Source organism: Leuresthes tenuis, unplaced genomic scaffold, assembly GCF_036924035.1.
Source record: "Leuresthes tenuis unplaced genomic scaffold, fLeuTen1.0.hap1 SCAF_14, whole genome shotgun sequence".
NCBI classification, from domain to species: domain Eukaryota; kingdom Metazoa; phylum Chordata; class Actinopteri; order Atheriniformes; family Atherinopsidae; genus Leuresthes; species Leuresthes tenuis.
Window position 1 is genome coordinate 10,074,075 of NW_027325368.1, and position 20,634 is coordinate 10,094,708.

Sequence of the window (20,634 nt, forward strand, 5' to 3'; positions counted from 1 at the left end):
TCGAGACACCTAACTTAATTACAACCAATCAAAAAGCGTGTCTTGTAATGGGCTTCCTGAATATCTTTAACATTAGACAGCAGTCTATTCAGTAACGTTGAAGAGATATTTCAGTCTAGATAATAATGACATGCCTAACACGGTAATGGAAATCTTAAGAATGATCACTGAAGCAGATGAAAGTCAAAGTCAAATTTATTTGGATAGCACATTTCCTGTACAAAACAATTCAAAGTGCTTTACATAAAATAAAAGCATTGCGGCGGGTAGCGGAAGAAGCATTAAAAATATGTAAAGGAATAGAAAGAGATAGAAATGAAATAATTGGAATTGGGAATGGGAATGCTTGCTTTTAATCGGCAGATCTGTTCATAAATGTCACTGATCTCGTGATCGCTTGGGACTTGTTCATTGTGCAGTGAGAATGATTCTCATTTTTCACTTCCACCAGAGAACTTTTCCACCATATCATTAAAGATACCCCAAAGAGTTCTTATCCAGTAGTGGTGATGTACAGCTGCTGCAGATGACAGAAGTTTCACACTGTTCAACTGTAAAAAGAAAAAATGGAAGGATACCTCAAAGAAAACAACGCCAATTTGAAAATGTTCAAAAAAAATTCTGCTCTGCAAACGATTTCTTGAGGAAAGAAAAGTTGATTTCCTCCTATCACTCTAAAAATCACTCCGACTTTTTGGTTGTCACTTTTCTGCTTTCATACAGTGCAGCAAAGTACAGAGATGCATATAAAACCATTTTCACCTTTCTTTCAAACACTGTCATTCAAACTATTCAATTAGTTTAAAGAACAGTGTTTTCACTCAGCGTTATACCCCAGCTCTGCATGAGCTAGGAGAATCACATTTTCTCCAATCAAATCTAGTTAAAACTCCCCCATTCTTGCAAAATCAATCATTTACCATCAAATGACCTCAAATTTAAATCAAAGAGGCCATTCAGTGCAATCCACGTCCACCAGTGTCTCAGTGGATCAGGTTAGGTGTCAGGGTTGTTGGTACCGTTCAGAGGTCGAGACAGCTTGTCTCCTTTCTGCTCTGGCGCTAATAAAGACGATTAACTCCTGAACACTCAATAACAGCATTTTTGCATCATGAAACTTGCAGCTGTGTTAAAATATCTTCCCTTCTGTGTTTGGAAAGGAATATTTTTTTAAGAGCAGCAGGGGGAATTAAGAAAGGATTATGTGTGTATGAAGGCAAAGAATGGAGGTAAAGAAGTGGTAGACTGGGGAAAACTGACATGATTGCAGCCAGAGAGGAGACTGACTGCAGAGTACCAACGTATGATTTGTAGGTGTGTGTGAGGATCTTTCTGCACATTTACTTTTCCATCTTCAGCAGAAACAATATTGACATGTGTTTTTCAATACCTTTTGATATCATACAGTTTATCCACGTTTTACTGCATGTTTTCTTTTCAGGATGCTGCACAAAATAAGAGCTAAGGTCATGTATCATTTACACAAAACAACACTCATTAAAATACATGAAAAAGCAGCAAATCTCTGGACCTGGTGAAGAAATCACAGCAACCAAGAGTTACTTATAACCAGCTGTACTTACACAGTCGCCTCCAAAAAGGGATCCCATTCAGACAGTTTTCTGTTTCAACATCTGATGTTGTCTTTGCACAGTTTTAATTAACTGCAGGGTGTAAATGCTTTGCAAATCATTCTGTTTTTATTCTGTCTCTGCAGCACCCCAATTAGTCAGACACTTGAAGAAATATGCTCACTGGTTTTCTTTCCTGAGTTAAATCAGATTATTAACACCACTCTTAAACCTGTAGTTTTAAAAAAAGAAAATGCTATTTTAGAGGCTTGTTAGCTTAACCAGACAATGTTCAGTGGATTCAAATGCCACCTACCAGCTCCTTCAGAGCCCACTAACAAATCATGATGGCACAGCCTGGCCATGAAATGTTCTTACTGTAGGTTATGGCTTCATATTCACCATTTGCATATAAGAAGGCTATCTAGCAGCAACAGTGTTTTGTAATCATATGAAACAAAAGTAGCAAATCTTCACATTGAAAAGCTGGAAGCTGTAGCTGGACTGCTTGACATAAAAGTGAATATTATAATGGGAGCCAATTTATTTGAATTAAATCTTCGATCACTTGTTTCTGCTTTAACACGCACAGTGCTTCACCTGTTCACTGTCAGGTGACAGGGCTAAAATCTGAGACTCTTCACAGCTTGATAGAGATTCTCCTGTGAAAACAACATGTCTACAGTTTGTGGATTTTGAAAGCCTTATTACAGAAGTGTTACACTCACAGACAAATGTGCAAACAAGCAAAGACAATCATTCACAGGGAATTCCATGATGACATAATGTGAGAGTTTCTTCCTTCATCTTTGAATGTCACATTCTCCTGGTGACACTTGACATTCAGACTCAGTGGAGATGAACTGTCCAACCTGTTCTCTGTTTTTCAACTCATCATATTCGATGTCTGTAACGGACACAACTGTCTGCTGGTGTTGACACTTTCTCGAAATGTGTCATCATTGTAACTCAGATGATAGAGAAGATGTGTGTGTTGCAGGGGGTATCTTATAACACAAGATTCATATAGTCACAGAGTGTATTTTAACTGAAACCATTAAGTTTTTGTTTGCCAAATCAAACAGCGACTAAAGAATAAAAATGTTCTAACTAGTGTGTTAAAATGACTCCTGACCACATGTCAGTATGTGTAAATCTGTTTAAATTTTTAAATTTAAAGCATCCTTGTAAATTGTATTTTTCTCTCTGTTGATTTTCTCTCTGAAAACTGTAAACCTGTTATTGGGAGAGCAGATATTCAGTCAAAAGGTGATAAATGTGGAAGAAATAAAACAAACGTAAGCTGCAAGAATTAATCATTGTTTAGTATAACTGACATTTTAACAAAATCATGTTTGAATTTCAGGAAGAATATTTCAAAAATGTTCTTGAAAAACTAAAATAAACTGGACAGTTCCATTAATTAACCTAAGCTTTGGTATGAAGTAATATGATAACCTTTAAATGAAATAAACTGCAATACAAGGTTGATTATTTTCCTCTGAAATGTTCTGAAGTGGAAGTAGAAAGTTGCAATAACTGGGAAGACCACCAAAAGCACAACACACATAGGAGCCTTAGGGGAAAAAGGCTCCTCAAAAGGCAAAAACTGTGAAAGGATTATTGTGACATAAGCGTGATGTGCTATTTTCAAATGTGAGAACACAGTTCACATATATATTGTGAGATTTATCAGATTCACACTTCTGAATCACAGCCGCCATGTCAGAGTTCCTCTCACATCCCACTGACAGCAATCTGTCACAGCCTCCACAGACATAAACACAGTTGCATAAGAAAATGCATATTCAGCATCATGGTTCAGATGCTGAAATAACTACTCGATGAATCAGTTGTTTCAGAATATGAGAAATATTTCATAGCTTAAGCCTCATATCAAGCAAAAATGCCACATTCAAGCTCATCGAATGATCATTTGTTTTTTTCTGTTCTCTTAGTCCTTTATGACACTAAACTAAATATTTTGTTAACTGACTTGAACCATATTTCAAGGATACTGCAGTCCTTAAATGTCACCCCCCATCCAATCCACTGTGTGTTTTCTGCTATTTCTTTACACAGGACTTTCTCTTTGTCAGGCTTTTAGTAGATTTTGTGAAAGAAAAAAAAAACTGTTAAAGTAATGGTTTGAGTGACACCTTCTCATTTGAAAGAGAGATGGAAGTACCAGCGTGATCAGACATTTCTATTAGTAAAGTGCTTATTTTTCATTAAGATCTCAGATAGATCATTCAGTGACTAAAAAGCAAGCTGATCCCTAATTGTTTTCCTTTGGCTTCTGTGTTACCAGTCATTAAATCTCTGAAAACGTGTGATCTCAGAAATGGATGGAACCTGTCGTCTGCATAAAGACATCTGTTTTAATTAAACATCCAAAGGGGTTTAAACTGATTTATTGCCCAACCTACATAAAGTAAAACCTTGCGATCATTTATATGCTTCAGCTCTACCCACTGTTTACACCCCGCTGCTGCTCCCTGTTTGGCTTTCTGTCTGTGACCCCGGCAGACTTTCTGAGCAGTGTTCATCTGTCTCCCTGCAGGCAGTGCTGCTGGACTACGATGACTGGGAAGACCCAGACCAGCAACGTGACCAACAAGAATGACCCCCGTTCCCTCAACTCCCGCGTTTTCATTGGCAACCTCAATACGGCTGTGGTGACCAAGGCCGACATCGAGGCCATCTTTGCCAAATATGGAAAGATAGTGGGCTGCTCAGTGCACAAGGGCTATGCCTTTGTCCAGTATGCCAGCGAGAGGAACGCCCGAGCAGCTGTGGCTGGGGAGAACACCAGAGTCATTGCTGGACAATCACTAGGTAAGAAAATGTTCCCGCATTGGTGACAGCTTAGACTACTGTAAACCAATGAGTTGCTAAACTGGAAACTACAGTGTGGCTGAGCAAAAGGCTGCTTTGTTTACAGCTCACGTCCTCCAAACCTGCACTACAATAAGGGCTGTTTCTCCCTCAGCGTATGTGCCTTTGCTCTGCTCTGCTCTGCTCTGGGGGGAGTGTAATTATGTGACAGGACATGAAAGCTGATCCATGTTCCTGTTTATCATCAATTTTGACTGTCAGATGATCTTACTTTGAATCCCAAAAGAATTTTTTTTTTTTTTTTTCACTGAGATTATGAGCACAGTTGTGTTTAAGGTCCTCAATCATGGCCATAAAGCAACGAGATCCACAGTAGAGACACAAATTCTTGGTTATAGTCCGTATATTATCTCTGGTTCTTGTTTTGCATCACTTTTGACAACAAACATTTTGTGTCTCGATATAGCTGTCTGGATTTTTCCCTTTTATAACTGTTTGGTGTTTCTTTGTAGATGTTAAGTGTCTCTCTGTAGTCAACGATTGTCACTTTGTAGTTACATATCTGCATTTTTATCTCTTATAGTCTTTTTTTGTTCATTCAGTCCTCACATGCATCTTTGCAGTTATGCAGTGTCCCTTTGTTGTTGTTGTATGTGTCTTTGTAGTCCGTATAGATGCTATGTGTCTCTATAGTCATCAACTATTACTGTAGTTGTGTGTCTGCACTTTTCTTTTTCATATTTTTTGTGTTAATCTATAATCTTCTTATATTACTTTGTAGTTGTTGTCTCTTTGTTGTTATGTATCTTGTCATTGTCACATTTTATTTTTGTGACTTTATCGGCCCATCGTTAAGTCATTTTATGTTGTAGTTTAGTCTTTATGTCTCTTTATGATTGTTGTGGAACTCTTTAAAGTTACCTTGTCTCTGTCTAATCACAGATTGTCACGTTGTAGCGTCACTCTGTGGCTATATATCTATAGCCTATATATCTCTCTGTGTCTTTTGAGTCTTCTAGTTGTTTTGCATCTAGTTGTAGTCATTTTGTAGTTTTTTTGTTGCTTGTGTCTGTTTTTAGTTGTCCCTGTTTAAATATGTTTATAGTTGATGTGAATGTTTTTGTGGACATCATTTTATCTCTTCGTAGTTTAATATGTCTATTTGTACTTAGTCTAAATTCAATTTCTATAAGTTATTTTCTGTCTTAAAAGCAGTTTTCTATATCTTTGTACTTGTATCTTTTTGTAGCTGTCTGTGTCTTTATTTTGTATTTTCTTTACAGTTGTTTGTTAGCATTGTATTATTTATGTCTCCATAGTTGTCCATTATTTAGTTTCTAATTGTGTCTATTTGCTGTTGTTTGTGTAGTTTGGTTGTGTTTGCTCTCTTTGTTTGTCTCTGTAGTTGTTTTTTTGTCAGTTTGTAGACCCGTTTCATGTATCTTTGTAGCTGCATTTCAATGGTTTCAGTAGTTTTCTGTAATTGACTGTCCAACATGAGACGTTAGTAGTTATGTCTTATTGAAGCTCTGATCCATCATGAAACCGATGCACAACTTAAACGGTGAGTTTATATTCATCTTGAGCAGCACATGTTCGTGTACTGCACATTAATGCACCAATATTAATAATTCAAGAAAATAAAATTTGTTCCCCATCATAAGTAGTAGTACTGTTGGGCCTTTTGGTACATTTTCAAAACATTAAGAACGCCTGTACTTCCACTTTTAAAAGAGGACTTTCACTCTTTATGTCTCTTTATGTCATAGTATTACTTGGAAAGTCAATACTTGCACTGAAACCAATCTTTAGTTTCACATCTGATTTGTAATTTTCTGATCTTTAACCAGTAAAGTGTAACAGTATCTGTTACACATCAAACTGATTAATCTGTCTTCTCATCATCTAATATAATTGTACCTGCCACAGCATTATTGTACTGTATAATTGTTCACTCTTGTTTACAGCATAAGAGAAATAGAAATATATCCATCTGTAAATACGTTTGAACAAATTATATAGCTGTCATAATAACATTTTACCATAGCATTGTACAAAACCGAATTACAGTAAATAAAATTAAATTTAATACAACAGCAATAAAATCAAAACTAAGAGTTCTTATAAAAACAAAATACTGGTAAAAAAGCAGGCTCAATACAACTAATAAAAGATGATTTATTAAAACTTTATCAAATAAGCTTTGGTATTGGAAATGCAAGCTAGATTCAGCTGTTTTAGACCTTCAAGCTCTTTGTTTGAAATGACTGCAGTCTAAAAGACCTACAAGTCCTCTGCGAGAAATTTTTCCTGAATGCCTTGAGCTACTGTCTGTCTCGAACTCTGTTTATGGTCAAAAATTCTGTCTCTTTTGGTTTGAAATATGACAAGTTAAACCTTAGAAATGACTTAATAATTCAAAATAGAAGGTTTGGAATACAGAAAGAAGTCAGACACATAAGACGGCAAAGATTAGAAGAATGTTGAAGGAGAGACATTCAGTCAGCAACATGGAGGCAACATTCAGAGCTCAGTCCACACGAGGGTTTAGTAAATCCCAGTAAATCTTCCCTATATTACTTATTGATTGGCTGACAGCCTCCTCCATGAAAAATAAAAGTCCTCCCTAATCCTCATCTCTCATTAAATATGAAAAAGAGCGCCGCAGGGGTCACGTCTATAATACACCCAGTATTTTCCCAGTTTCATGCATTTTTGGCCATAAAATTACATGTGGAAAAACTGCAAATCATGTGCAATAACTCAGGAACCATTATTGCTATTTGCAATCGTGAAACTCATTTAAGATTACGAGATCTGAGAACACACTGACAATAAGTCCAGTGGAAACAAATCCTGCAGTGAATGTCCAACATGGACATCCATCACACTTATCAAGGACTACACAACCCAACAAACAATTACCAATCAGCTTTGATGCTCATTTTCTTGGACAAACTCGGTGATAATCATCCTAAATGAGTTCTCGCGCTCTTTTTTTAACCAACCAAATGTGGTTTCAACATTAAAGTGTCCCAAATGATAATTTGCTACATAGTTTGATAATTTCTTCAGATTTAGTCTAAAAGCCAGATTATGCTGATTGATGCGAAGGTAATGAAACAGGATGACTACAGTGATCCTGAGATGCAAACACAACAACAAAACCAGAGATGACAACGTTTCAAGTTTAAGTTCAAGTTGTTGACTTCTTAGATATGTTGCATTTTCCTTCTAATGATTGTGCATTTTGATTTAATTGTTGGGTTTTTATTGATGTTAAGTGGTGTTTTTCATTTCTGTTTTTATGTTGGTTTGTTGTTTGAAATATAACATTTTCTGAAATGTTGCATTTTGGGATTTGTTGTCTATTCTGCTTCCATTGCTGTTGATTCTTTGTTTAGTTGTAGTTTTCTATTTCATCCTGATGTCGTCTGAAATGCTGATGTGCTGTGTTCAGTGTAATGCTTTACACTTCAGCGTGACTGTGGATGACAGTGGGTCTGTATCATTACCATCTCAGCTTTTGCCACCTGTGCACCACGTAGGCAGCCTCTGCATACCATTTAAAGAGTATATTAGCCACTTAATACACTCAACATGTTGGCCCACCTGGGCCACTAATACTGTGAGGTGGATTTAGAGCAGTCCTCCGTCTGTCAGAGGTTGGTGGAACTTCCCCAGCTCACCTGTACTAGTGCCCTTTGGCAAGATGCTGAACTTTACATTGCTCTTAAATGTGTTCTTCACTTGTGATTTGCTTTGCATAAAAGCTAATTGAATGTCATGTAATAAGGGATGTTAGTCATAAATGGATGTATGAAACCTGTAAATCTGCTGAAAAAGCTAAATTTCGGATGTTGCATTCATCAGTAGATGATTGCAGGAACTTTCTTTCTCTGTTGCTTAGGTATTTTGTCAACTATGAATGGCAAAATAATCCATGATCGCTGTGACAGATTATTGTTGCTGCATTTGAGAAAAATGCTCCTCCCTCGCTGCTCATCATCACTTCTCAACACTTTTATGGCTGAAGAAAAAGGAGCAGACCCACTGTTAAATTTCTTGACCATTAATTATTCACCAAAAATTAAAGGAAATTAAAAGGTTTGGCTGAAAAAGGCAGGGTTTTTCTCTCAGGGAATAAAGTAATGACATCTTCATCCTCCTCTGCTTCAACACATGTAAAATATTATAAATTAGTGCCTCTGATCCTTATGTAACCTATGTGGTTGTCCATAAAATGCCTTTGCTATCCACAGCATATGGGTTTCCAGGGCAGACTCAGTAATACTGACATTTATGGGGCACTCATAGTCAGTTTTAAGAGTAGAATATATGTTTGTTTACAATTTCTATGTTCTCCACACTTTCATAAACTAACTCACAATGTTTAAACGTCTCCATCAACTATTTTAAAAAGTACAGTGTGAGATGATCGAAATAATGAACTATGAAAATAAAGCCAGGTGGTGAGGTGGTTAGCACCTCACAGAAAGAAGGTTCCTGGTTTAAATCCCAGCTGTGGCATCTCTGTGTGGAGTTTGTATGTTCTCCCCATATAGGCTCCAGCTTCCTCCCACTTTCCAAAAACATGGATGTTAGCCTAACTGGTGACTCTAAATTGTCCCTTGGGGTGAGTGTGGATGGTTGTTTTTCTCTGTGTGGCCCTGTGATGGACTGGCAACTTGTCCAGGGTGTACCTGCCTCTCACCCAATGACAGCTGGGATAGGCTCCCGCCCCCCAGCGACCCTGAGTTGGATTAAGTGGGTATAGAAAATGGATAGATGGAATATAAAGTCAGTCCTCAAACCTCCTTCATGTTTTATGTCTTGGTGATTCAGGAGGTGATTCATTAGCTTAGCATAAAGACTAGGAACAGCCAGCATTTTCAGAGAATGCATTTAAAAATATGTCTGCTTGTCCTCTTAAGCACTCTAATGAAAGTGTTATGTCTATGTCCTGTTTTTATTTCTTGATTAGTGGCAGCTGTGCGGTTACCAGGCAAACATCTGTCTCCAGGGAGTCAATTTGCCTCACAGCTATGTGCAAAGATAACTGAAGCTGGCTGTTTTAACACCTCTCTGTTTGTTTGAAATAGCTGAACGGCAAACGTGTTAATTAGTGAACTCTGAATGCAGCAGATTTTTAACTTAAACCAGAGCAAGGCTCAATGTGTCCCTCTGTTTCCAGTCTTCATCCTAAACTATGTTAAGCCAAGCTAGGCTAACTCTCAACTAGCTCCGACACTGTGTTTAATGCAAAAGATGAGGCTGGTGTCAGTCAGCTCAACCAGCTCTCTTTGAAGATGCATTCAAGGTCTTTGCTCCAATGTTTCACCTCTAGACGATGCCCTGAGTGGTGCGCGAAGGGTCTTCATTTGCTGGACCTAATTAATGACAAGAAAATGAATCACCACAGTGGTTTCTGTTGCCACACCACATAAATATTCACTCTAATATCAGCACAAATTTACACGTTCAATCTCCACCCACTTATAGAGGCTCTCCTCATTGTTATGCAGGTTGACAAACCATATATTTGCAGAGAAACACAAAAGCCAAATTGTTGTGTTACTGCACACAAAAGGGATGTTGTCAAAAAAAGTCCAGGTGAACTCAGGTCCTCCTACCATAGCCAATGAAAAATATTCCTTTTTTTGTATTGGATATTGCAGCTCAACTCTGTCCTTGTAAACATAGTGCCTGTGGACACACGTGCACATACTATAAATCCAGTGTGTTAACAATGCACCATAAGAGTCAGAGATATAATGCATGTGCCTACAGTAAAGTCTCCTTCTGCTCTGGATATCATCTCTTCTGTCTTTCTTCTGCTGCCTCTCAAGTTTACCCCTGAACGCTTTATCTTTTAAACATGAATGTGATATTTGATTAGGCTTCTGGGTGGTGAAACCTGCACCAGAGAAGATTTCTTGATATTTTCCTCAGCACTTTTAAATTTCATTCAGTGAGAAGTAAAAGGGGGACGGTTGTGTGATATATGACATGTGACAGGAAGGTCAGAATCAAACCTGTGACATCCTGAATGCACAGTGAGCAGCTCAGGCCTCTGAGGTACCACGATGCCCCACGCTTGAGTGGATTTAATAGCCAGGAGACACTGAAGCCCTAGTGACTGCTTTAATTTCTTCAGACATGACTGGATAGCTGAGATTACTTTAAGTATTTCAAGCAAATAAAAGGGATGTTTCATCATGCTGGTGGTGGCTGTCCTCAAGCAGCAGCTACTTAACTCCTGATGAAGATCCCTGCTGGTGATGAAGAGCACAGGGGAGGGTTTTTAATACTGCTTCAGCAATTTTGTTTTCCTCTGCTTCTGCAAATATAATGTGGACATAGATGCATTGCTATTTCCACATTTATATTTTTTTGTCAGACCTTCCCGTTATTGTATCTGCTTTGGGTCATAGTGTGTCAGAGCTCTCATGTTTCTGCTCTCCGGTAATGTTTGAGCACCTCTCTGTGGTCAAAACCCATACTGCAGAGCAATTGATCAAAGGTCTTTATTTGTTATATTAGGCAAGTAAAAATGTATCTTTTCTCAAATAAAGTCTTAATAAGGACTAAAGTAATAATAACGATGATAATAATGCTGAATAAAATCTTAATTTGTGGGTTTGAATGCAGTCAGGAAATTTGTCTGCATAATTCATGACAGCATCTCTTTGAACCTGCTTTAGTTTAGGCTTCATTAGTCTGGCAATGCAGTGTATGAACGGCCTCACATGATTAAAGCAAGAGAACATTATAAACAATATCAAGTTATAATATACATCAATACCATAACAGAAATGCCTAATTAAAGGTGGTTGATTAAAGCATTTTAAGCTTCTTCATTTACCTTTCATTACCAGCTTACCAACGACTTTTCAACAAGGCAGCATTTGGAGCTCTTTACTCATAAAGTCATGAAATCCCCATCTGTGTGAACACTAGATGGTGCTGACAGCAAAGCACTGAGACCAGTGAGGTTCCTCCACATGTATCATTCATCTGCACCCTCAGCAGTCAAGCAGGGCCACCCTGATTACATCCTGTGCTGAATATCTTATCACACTTTTACATTTATGAATTATTATATAGCTGGAAAAGTGGCCTTCCATTTTTTCACCTAGTTTTGAATAGTTTATGATAATGAACTATACTTGGGGGAGGTTGTGATAAATATATTATAAATTATAAAAATTGGCCTCCAGTAATCTTCTTGGTCACTGCACAGATTCAATATTTTTGTCACCCTGTTCCAGCCTTTTCACTAAAATATCTAAAATATCACTAAAACAGATGATCATATAGCGTTTGATTGACTAGCCTTGATGCCATGAATGTGTTACATTCGGCCTTCATCAGCTTTCAGTATCTTGTCGAAGCTGGTGGATTATTAAGATGTCAGACTGAGCACAAGACAGCTGCAAACACCGTGCCACTGTAATTTGATGTTATAATTACAAGGCTCCGTATTCCACTGATCCCAAATGCTGCAGCAGCTGGGAAATCAGTGGGCCGCTAGGCCCCTATATGCTCTGCTTATCTTTTTCATCTGTCTCATCAGTCCATATCACATCCACTTTAAATTAAATGGGGAGAAAAAATGCTGACATGTGAATAGGAGAGAGTGGCAACAGAGAGGTGACTTCTCTTTGTAGGGAAATGTGACAGGTGGGGTCAAACAGGAATTTTTTGGAGGTTTAAAGAAAAAAAAAGTTAAAATAAGATTGAATGATATTTGCTAAAAAAGTTGCATTGCAGCTGAACTGTACTTAGTGTGTTTTGAAAAGAAAGATAGTTTGGGACTTTTACTCTCTCGGTTTTCTAATACTTTAGTTTTTCTTCTCTATTCAAATTTTTTTTCTCAATTACTTACATGTTATCAAGGACAACACATATATTCCATTTAATTCAACAGATATTTCTGCTTTTTATGTATTGATTTAAACAAAGTGTCTTTTCTTTAGTTCAATCAAACTACCAGGCTGATAAATTGCTGAAGTGAGCGGAGCATCTTTGCATATGATGGAAATAATTAAACTGCTCATGAAATAATGAAGTAGAGAAAATACTGATATAATTCAGTAGATATGTGTACATAAAGTCCTGTTCCAGCAGCTGAATAAACAACTCGAGAAAAAAACTGGTTAAATTTAAAAAAACACAGAAAAATCCAAACAAAAAAACATGCCTTCGTGTTTTTATCATACATGACTGGATATCTCATATCAACGGATCAAAAGTTTCTGTATGGAAGTGTCATGTCAGTATACATGTACTGCATGTGAACAGTGCATTTATTTCAAACTCATTTGGTGTTTACGTCTTTATTGTTTAAGCTTTATTATTAGAAATGGATTAGTCTATAAAAACAAATATCTGCTTATGCAGAAGTAGGAGCGGACAAAATACATTGCTTTGTGTATCTCAAGCTTTCTGGTTTCCATTGTAGTCTCTGTATTGCCAGCCTATATTTAGAGTAAAGGATGAGCAACATGTTGGTGGAAATAGAAGATAAGATGAAGATCAGACATATCTTGTCACTCAAAGATGCTGAGCTACTTATCCATGTCTTGGTGCTATCCAGATGGAATTATTGTACTGCTTTCCTGTAAGAACTGCCTGAAAAGACTCTTAGAAGTTAGATCATTTTAACTGCAGAAGCTTGTATTTGACTGGTTCTACTCCCAGTCCTTGTTTGGCTATTAAATATTGAAACTGCTGGATATTGTATCCTCCAATGACTCTTTGGGTTTTTGACTTATCTGTGATGTCATATATTTGCCAGGATATGTTATTCTGATATCTGCAGGCTACCCTTCTGGGCATAGCTGATGGGTTCTCAAAATGGTGTCACATGACATTTTCTCAAGCGGTGACCAAAGCGGTTGCTCTGAGCCACAAAACACAAAGACGAAGCAGTGACATTCACTTTTTTTGTCAGTATTTTTAGCATCTTTCAGCTCTTTGTTTTGGTTTTGCAGCTCCCATATTCTTTTGATTCCACATCATCACACTCATGCCCATTTCAAGGTGCAGCAGGCAATTGTTTTCAGCACAAAGTAACAGCAGTGACAGTGGCTGTTGGAGAAGGTTACTTCCCTTGGGGAGAACAAAACATTAGCCACAAAAACGCTCAAGTGTTGGATGTGCACAAAGTCAAATGTTTGTTAAATAGTCAAGTTCACTTGTGGTGCTGCTCACAAAAGACCAAAACTATTCCATTGAGCTTTTAACCTCAGGTAGCCTAGATTTGATTATATTACATTTGTGTCTCCAGAACTTTCTGCAACCTTGAAGAGGTAAAATGTTTCAACTTTGAGTCATAATAAAAACAGAAGTAATAAAAAACAGGTCCACCAATCTTTATGATAAATCAGTTGTTTTAATTGTAGTTGGTCCAACAATAGCCATTATTTATTAGCATAATTTGGGGTGGTGGTGGGGGGTGTTAAAAAAAATTGCCCCAAAAAATTTGTAAAATTAAAGAATCAGTCATAGGGTATTAGGACGGGATATGATAGTATAATAAATACTTGGGTTTTGTCCAGTATAAGCAGATAGAGGTCGTTCACATAGTAAACAAGGTGGGGAAAAGGCTACTTAAAAAATATACAAGGTAGACATACTTATTAAAACCAAAGAAATCCAAAAAACAGGAACACAAAACTGACAGAGCATTCGGGCAGACAAGGGAGAAAACAGACACGTCCAGGTAGGAGGAATAAACTAATAGAAGAGAGGTGTGGAGATAAAGAAACACAGGAAGTTAAAGTGTTTAAAAAAAAGAGGAGTGACAGTCACCGACCGAAAACTACAAAAATTCAGATTTAGTTTCTTATATAAGGTTATATTGAAATTCTTAATAAATAACTGTGTGATACACAGACGAAAGTAGTTTTTGCTGAACTTGTGTGCCCGTTGTTGGCGAGAAGAGTCTCCCCCGGCAGAAGTTGATAAATGGTACGGTCCGAGGCTGCTCGGGTCGGAGTCTGGAGATGTAAATGCTCCAGTTGCAGTCCGAGCAGCTTGCATAGAGAGAAGACACGAAGGTGGCTCCACAACAGCATCGGTTTAGTTGTTTGTCCGGTCATGACCATGTACAAAGGCAGACGTCGCAACCAGAGATGTGAGTATGAGGCGTGACGGTGTCGCTGAAGTTAATGTTGGCAGTTTTCCTCTCCTATTGACTGATTTAAAGATTATAAGTTGATCAACATCTGACGTGTGCGTTGAAATTGGGCTATAAGAGTAACAGTTCTCATGTGTGATTTAGTAATTTGTTCATGGTGGACACTTTGAAGTGTTGACGATCACCCCTGGACTGAAGTTTGTGCCCTACAACAGAAAATGCTAATTAGATTTAAATTGCATTGGGGTTTCCATCACTGTTTTCTATTATTTCCGGATAACTGTGTTATAGGCTGTGATAAAGATCCTATAGGATAACAATTACTATGTTCAAACTAGTCTCACAATAATGTAGACAACTCACGTTCTTCATATCTGTGCTTTTAAAGGACCTTTTTGAGAAACAAAATGTCTGTCAGTGACTTGATCACAGGCAGGAGGATGCTGTCGAAAGGCTGGAACATTTATTTTAATCTGCCTGGTGTCTGCAGACTAATTATGGTTGCTTTATGAGCATTCAGTATGTAGTGCACAGATGCCTTTGAGAAAGGTGTCTTTACAGGAGCTGTTCAGAAGTTGGATCCACATGACAACTCCAGGTTAGTACACCTGAGTGCATAGGACTGCTGTGGAACTGTGGGTAACCAGTGGGTATACTAATAATGAATGATATTTATGAATCTCATATATTAACATCCACTGTATATATTTGGATTTAAAATGAATGTGAATTATTAATAAAAATTAGTCTTTCCAATGGAAACACAAATACGCTTTGCTCTTGATATAGATCTGTTGTACGAAAGCATCCAAGTCTTTGAATCCAAAGCAGATAAGAAGCATCATTGTGCCATTAATATTTGATATTTACATCTATGACTTTCATACTGCGGTATATGGAAAAGATCCAATGAGTGCTGAAGGTGTTAAATAAATGTCAAATAAAAATGTATTGATTGTGTGTTCGGTTAAATGTCAGAAGGCTAGAAAGAATAACCATCCCCATTACCTGCTGCTGGTATTGCATAATTTCCTGATCACATTTCTTCAAGTTAAAGTGATTGTTATGCAAAGTGATGAGAACTATCTCCATTTACTTACATAAAACCAGCAGGCTGATGCGAACACATTTCCATCACTTATCTCCATGTATTTTTTTTTTCCCCCTCTTCTGCTACAATTTATTGGAACCAGCTGATTATGTCGAGGAGCGTAACTTCTAATATTTGACTGACCCCACTTCAGTAAGCAGCTATTGGCATTAACGTAATGGATTTACTGCCAATTAATGCCAAACACCTTGTTGCTGCATTCTGGCTTTGAGATCATTTAAAAAGGAGAGGCTTATCATTTGAAAGAGGTGATTGAATTGGATTTGCAGCAACAAAAAGTGTTTAAAGTGTTACTACCACTAATGTGAAACTGCAAGTGGTATAAAATGACCAGAAAAAGACAATTAAAATCATTAATTTCAGCCCGTTGTGTAGTAAACTTTTACCACTAAACCACTAAAGGTCATCATCGGACTGTGTTTTGTCAAAACACTATTTGATATCCAAATAATTCAATATGAAGTCAAGTCATAGAAGTCAAAGAAGTGTTGCAAATGCAGATGTGAGGAATGTTTGAACTAATGCTTCACAACCTTGTCACAGTTTGTGATCCCTGTAAACAAAGTAATGATTCCTTGTGATGTCCTGTCATTGGCTGCATGTCTGAGTTTCATGATTTTTTTTTAAGTGCTTTGAATTAACTTTAAATGTTTCAAAATGCTTACATTCATCACTAACTGTAGTTTACAGCAAAAATCTTACTGCTAATCAGACTTAACTTTGCCCTTTGATGCGCCCACTGTCCACAGATTGGGAATGACAGGCTTAAACGATGAATCAGTTTTTTTTTTTTTTTTTTTTTTTTTTTAAATCACTAGTAAGGATTTTTATTTTCCTTTATGGATGAAATAAATGTTAAATTGGTTTACCTCTGAGCTGCATTTTGAAAAGCCATTGAGTCTGTAACCATTGATGCAGGATACAGGAAAGATGTGATGTTGAGCTATTTCACAGCTGCTTGTCAACTTGTACGAGGCAACCGAGTCGCGGAGCAGATGTACGAGTAATTTCGAGCAGGTGGCAGCTGCCAGTTTGTTTTCCAGTTGCTTGCACAGATTAATGAGTATGTGGCCAGGTGGAAGTGATGGACCGGCTCCAGGGCTCCAAGTGTTTCACAGCGTTGCATGTAAGGGCCACATGGTTACATCATAAGAAAAGATGCCAAAATGGAAAAGGAGGAAAGTGCATTAACAGCTTAGGACAGATGAAAGGCAACATTATGTTTACCCCGGGCTATCGCAACATGCTCATTATGATTCAATGCAAAAAAACAACACATGCCAATGTTGAGAGGTACCACAGCAGTATTGAAATGTAGCCCTTTGTGGTGCTAATTTGTGCCTTTGAATCTTTGATCATCCACCTTCATTCCAAATGTGACATATTCATTGTAGTCAACTTTAGTGCAATATCATCACATTTTTCCTCAGCACGTCTTAGCTGCTCAGAAGCTTGAAGACAGGCTGCCAAATATCTGTGCTGCCAAGTAACCATTTTCCTTAAGAGCAAGTGAAAGAGTAGAATACAGGGAATTCATTAAAGGGAGACAAGCTGTTGAGCAATTAATCTACATGTTGCTTTTGAAGCTCAGAGTGCTGGTCACGATTGGAATCAGTTTGGACACGATAAACTTTAGATGAGGGTGAGCAGTTCTGATAGAACTGACAGAATAATTTCAGAAGATGTCAACGAGCTATCAGGATAATGGCGTACTTCCTTTTGTATTGCTGCAAGTAGTTTTAACATAGGTTTTAAAAACTGAAAGATTCCACATCATGCACATCTACAGTTAATTACCAACTTGTGAAAACTTTAACTTTGTTATTCCTCTGACTTTAACTAGTCAGAAGTTTTATTAATTAGTTATACAACTATACTGTTGATGTGTGTTTAGAATCTAATTAAAGATTAATCGAATTCGTTTGAGTCTGTAAAAGGATCTCTCCATTAAGGTCAGACTCTCAAATGGTCTGCAATTTAGCCTCTTGATTAATCATTCAGTTGTTTTTGATTAACAGAAAATGCCACAAAATGCTGAAAACCATCCGTCCACATTGTGCTCCCAGTCCAAAATCCACAGATATCCACTCTTACAGTCATATAACAAGGGAAATCAGAGATTATTGAATATTTATAAAGTATTCGCCCATTTATACATTTTCTAGACCCGCTTAATCCGTCAGTCGGGTCGCAGGGGGGCTTGAGTGTATCCCAGCTGTCATGGGGCGAGAGATGGTGTACACAGGCTGCCAGTCCATCACAGGGTCACACAGAGACAAATGAGACAAACAACCATGCACGCTCACATTCACTCCTAGGGTCAATTTGGAGACACCAGTTAACCTAAGATACATGTTTTTGGACAGTGGGAGGAAGCCGGAGAGAGCAATCTCCGTAACATATTCCAGAGAGGCAGGTAACATTAACATGGATAAGTCTGGAGACTATTCAGCGTTCAATGTCATTACAGCACAATAAGCAGCTTTCAGTATCATTGTGGAACAATGTGAGTTTGGCGTGATGTGTTTGATTTTTTTTTTTTTAAGTGAATTTGTATGCATCTTGTGTAATTTCTCTTCTTTTTTGAAATTGGTGTAAATAAATGCGTAAATGTCCAAGCTGACATGTTTCTAAGCCATATTTGTGTCATATATTTATATTTTTCTTTCTTTGTTGATTGGCATCCAAACCCTGTTTTTGTATCAGCCATGTGACTAAGGTGGGTGTGTACACCACTCCGGCCGCTACATCCAAGCAGAGCATCTGTCAGTTGATACACTGTTTAAATGGTGTTCAGACTCCGCCTACTTGACGCGATACTAGTTGCGCTGACGTGTAAATGTTGTGAAAACAGTAAATTACTCTGTGGCGTCTGGTTTCTGAACAATCGGTTTCTGCTCACCAGATCTATGTTTATTGTGCACACTGGCTACTCAAGAATTGTGAATCATGACAGATCATATGGAGTGAGCAGTGAGTCCAAGTAGATGCATAACTGATGAGTTGAGCCGTGACATCACAGCTCTGAAGCGCATCATTTTTTTATTTTTATAGTGACTTGAGTGTTTTCTGTTGGTGTTTATGAACATGAGTGTTGGGGCAAGTGTCTTGGTTCTTCATTTCTTAGATTGCAAAGGAAAAAATCTTGGTTTGCCCAAATTTAATGGCATATTGGTCAGTAAGATACTCAAAACCTGGAAAGCTTAATGCCACGGAAGAATTTAAACATCGGCTGTATTTGGCTGTGAGTTTGTTCATGTGAAACTGTGTGCGGAACTGAAAAAGAAACTTACTCCAACAACAATTATTCTGGCATGAAAAATGGATTTTATATTTGTACAAAAGCGTCTAAGTATAATTACACTGAGGCTGCAGTTTCATTCTGACTGGTTTGAACAGCAGCTCGGTGTGATATGAGCTGGATGTTATCATGCTCACAAGAATACACAGTTGAGTGCAAATATGTATAAATTTCACTCTCATGGTTTCTGCTTTTCCAACCTGTCAGTCACTCTGCCCTGTTTGAAGAAACGCACTCTCCGGTGTAATAAAAGAGCCTGTGCCCTTGAGCCGAGATGGTAGATTATTCAAGTCTTGTCTGTCAAATTTACAGTAGATTCAATCTGTAGACTGCTGTCATGCAGGATGTCTCTCAGCCACATATTTGTATTCATACAGGTACCTGGATGATCTCTTAATCAAATACAGCTCCCCCTGCTCTCAGGCTGCATGTCACCACCGAGATAGTGTTTGCTCAGAGGCAGGAGCGATTCTTTGCCTACTGAAAGATTGTGTTTGAATAATCACAAAGAAAAGAAACAGATTCTCCTGTTTCTTTTCCCAAGTTATCGCAACACTTACCGTGCCTAAATCTGTTGGCGTTATATTGTTGCATCAGACAACGTGTGATGTTGGCCCCAAATAAAGGAACAAACGTGCAGTTGCTTTGTAAAGTCTTAACTAAGCATGAGTGATTTTTGCCTATTATGCTGCCATTTCCTTTAAAGCAGACTAATTCAAATTGAGGTATTAAGATTTATGTGTGTGCGCTCTATCATTGTGCGTGCCCAGTTCAGCTATAATGATCACCCCACCCCAAGGGCTCAAGGGCACTCTGAGCTGAGAGGTCTGATAAACACATGCACACATGCAATAACACAATGTTGCACTCAATACAGCTTCATTAATATGAATGAGCCCTAAGTGAGTCAAAAGGCCCCAGAGGTGGTGATGGTTGCATTATTGAAGGATCCAGTGTGGATGTACAAGACTGTTACCAAACTCTGACAAATCCTTTCTGTTGGTGATGCTTAGTTGATGTTAGGTCTTGAAAATTTGCAATTGGTGCTTTTATGTTGAACTCTGATGTCTGGAGACCATGTGCTTTATTCTGCCTTGTTTTTCATTGTGTTGAGTCATGCGGTTTGTTTTTATTTGTTTGATATTTGACATGTTGCAACCTTACTTCACAACCCAGTTTGGAGAGTTTATCCTGCTGACGGCTCGTTTTAATGACCTGAAATAACTGCTTTGTTGTAGATGGAAAGAGTACATGAATTTGCATTTGAAACCCACTTAATCAAGGTGTTTCACCTCCATCTGTAAACTCTACAACTCTGACATCCTAACAATGAACTCTATCCCTCTCAATTTAAGACGAGGCGTTGAGTCAACATTGAGATTCAAGGGACTAAAATCAAAGATGCACTAATCAGCCACAACAGTGTGACAACCTTCCTAGTTTTGATTAGTTCCTCATTATGAAACTCTGAGTTCTGATTTATCAGGACATTTACGAAGAACATCTGAAGGTGTCCTGGAGTATCTGGTACTGACAGCAGATCTTTTGGGCAGAGTAGGTTGTGGGTCTTTTGTGGATTGAAAACACTTTAGGTTGGTATCTGAAGAAGTTTGGAGGCTGGATGAACACCTCCGACACTGTCGTTTTCTTTAAGTGTTTCCTGAGCAGT

The 20,634-nt window shown here is 37.9% G+C and overlaps 1 protein-coding gene across 3 annotated transcripts in view; it reads left to right on the top strand.

The window, feature by feature from the left end:
* Positions 1-20,634, top strand: part of LOC140269353 (RNA-binding Raly-like protein) — a 44,337-nt gene that overhangs the window by 13,982 nt on the left and 9,721 nt on the right. For 2 of the 3 annotated variants that reach the window (XM_072364405.1, XM_072364406.1), the window contains exon 2: positions 4,135-4,409. In XM_072364405.1, the coding sequence (XP_072220506.1) occupies positions 4,154-4,409 (256 nt within the window). In that variant the 5' untranslated portion in view covers positions 4,135-4,153. Of the gene's footprint in view, positions 1-4,134; positions 4,410-14,448; positions 14,551-20,634 lie in introns of those variants that run through there. The other variant, XM_072364407.1, reaches the window with a different exon arrangement.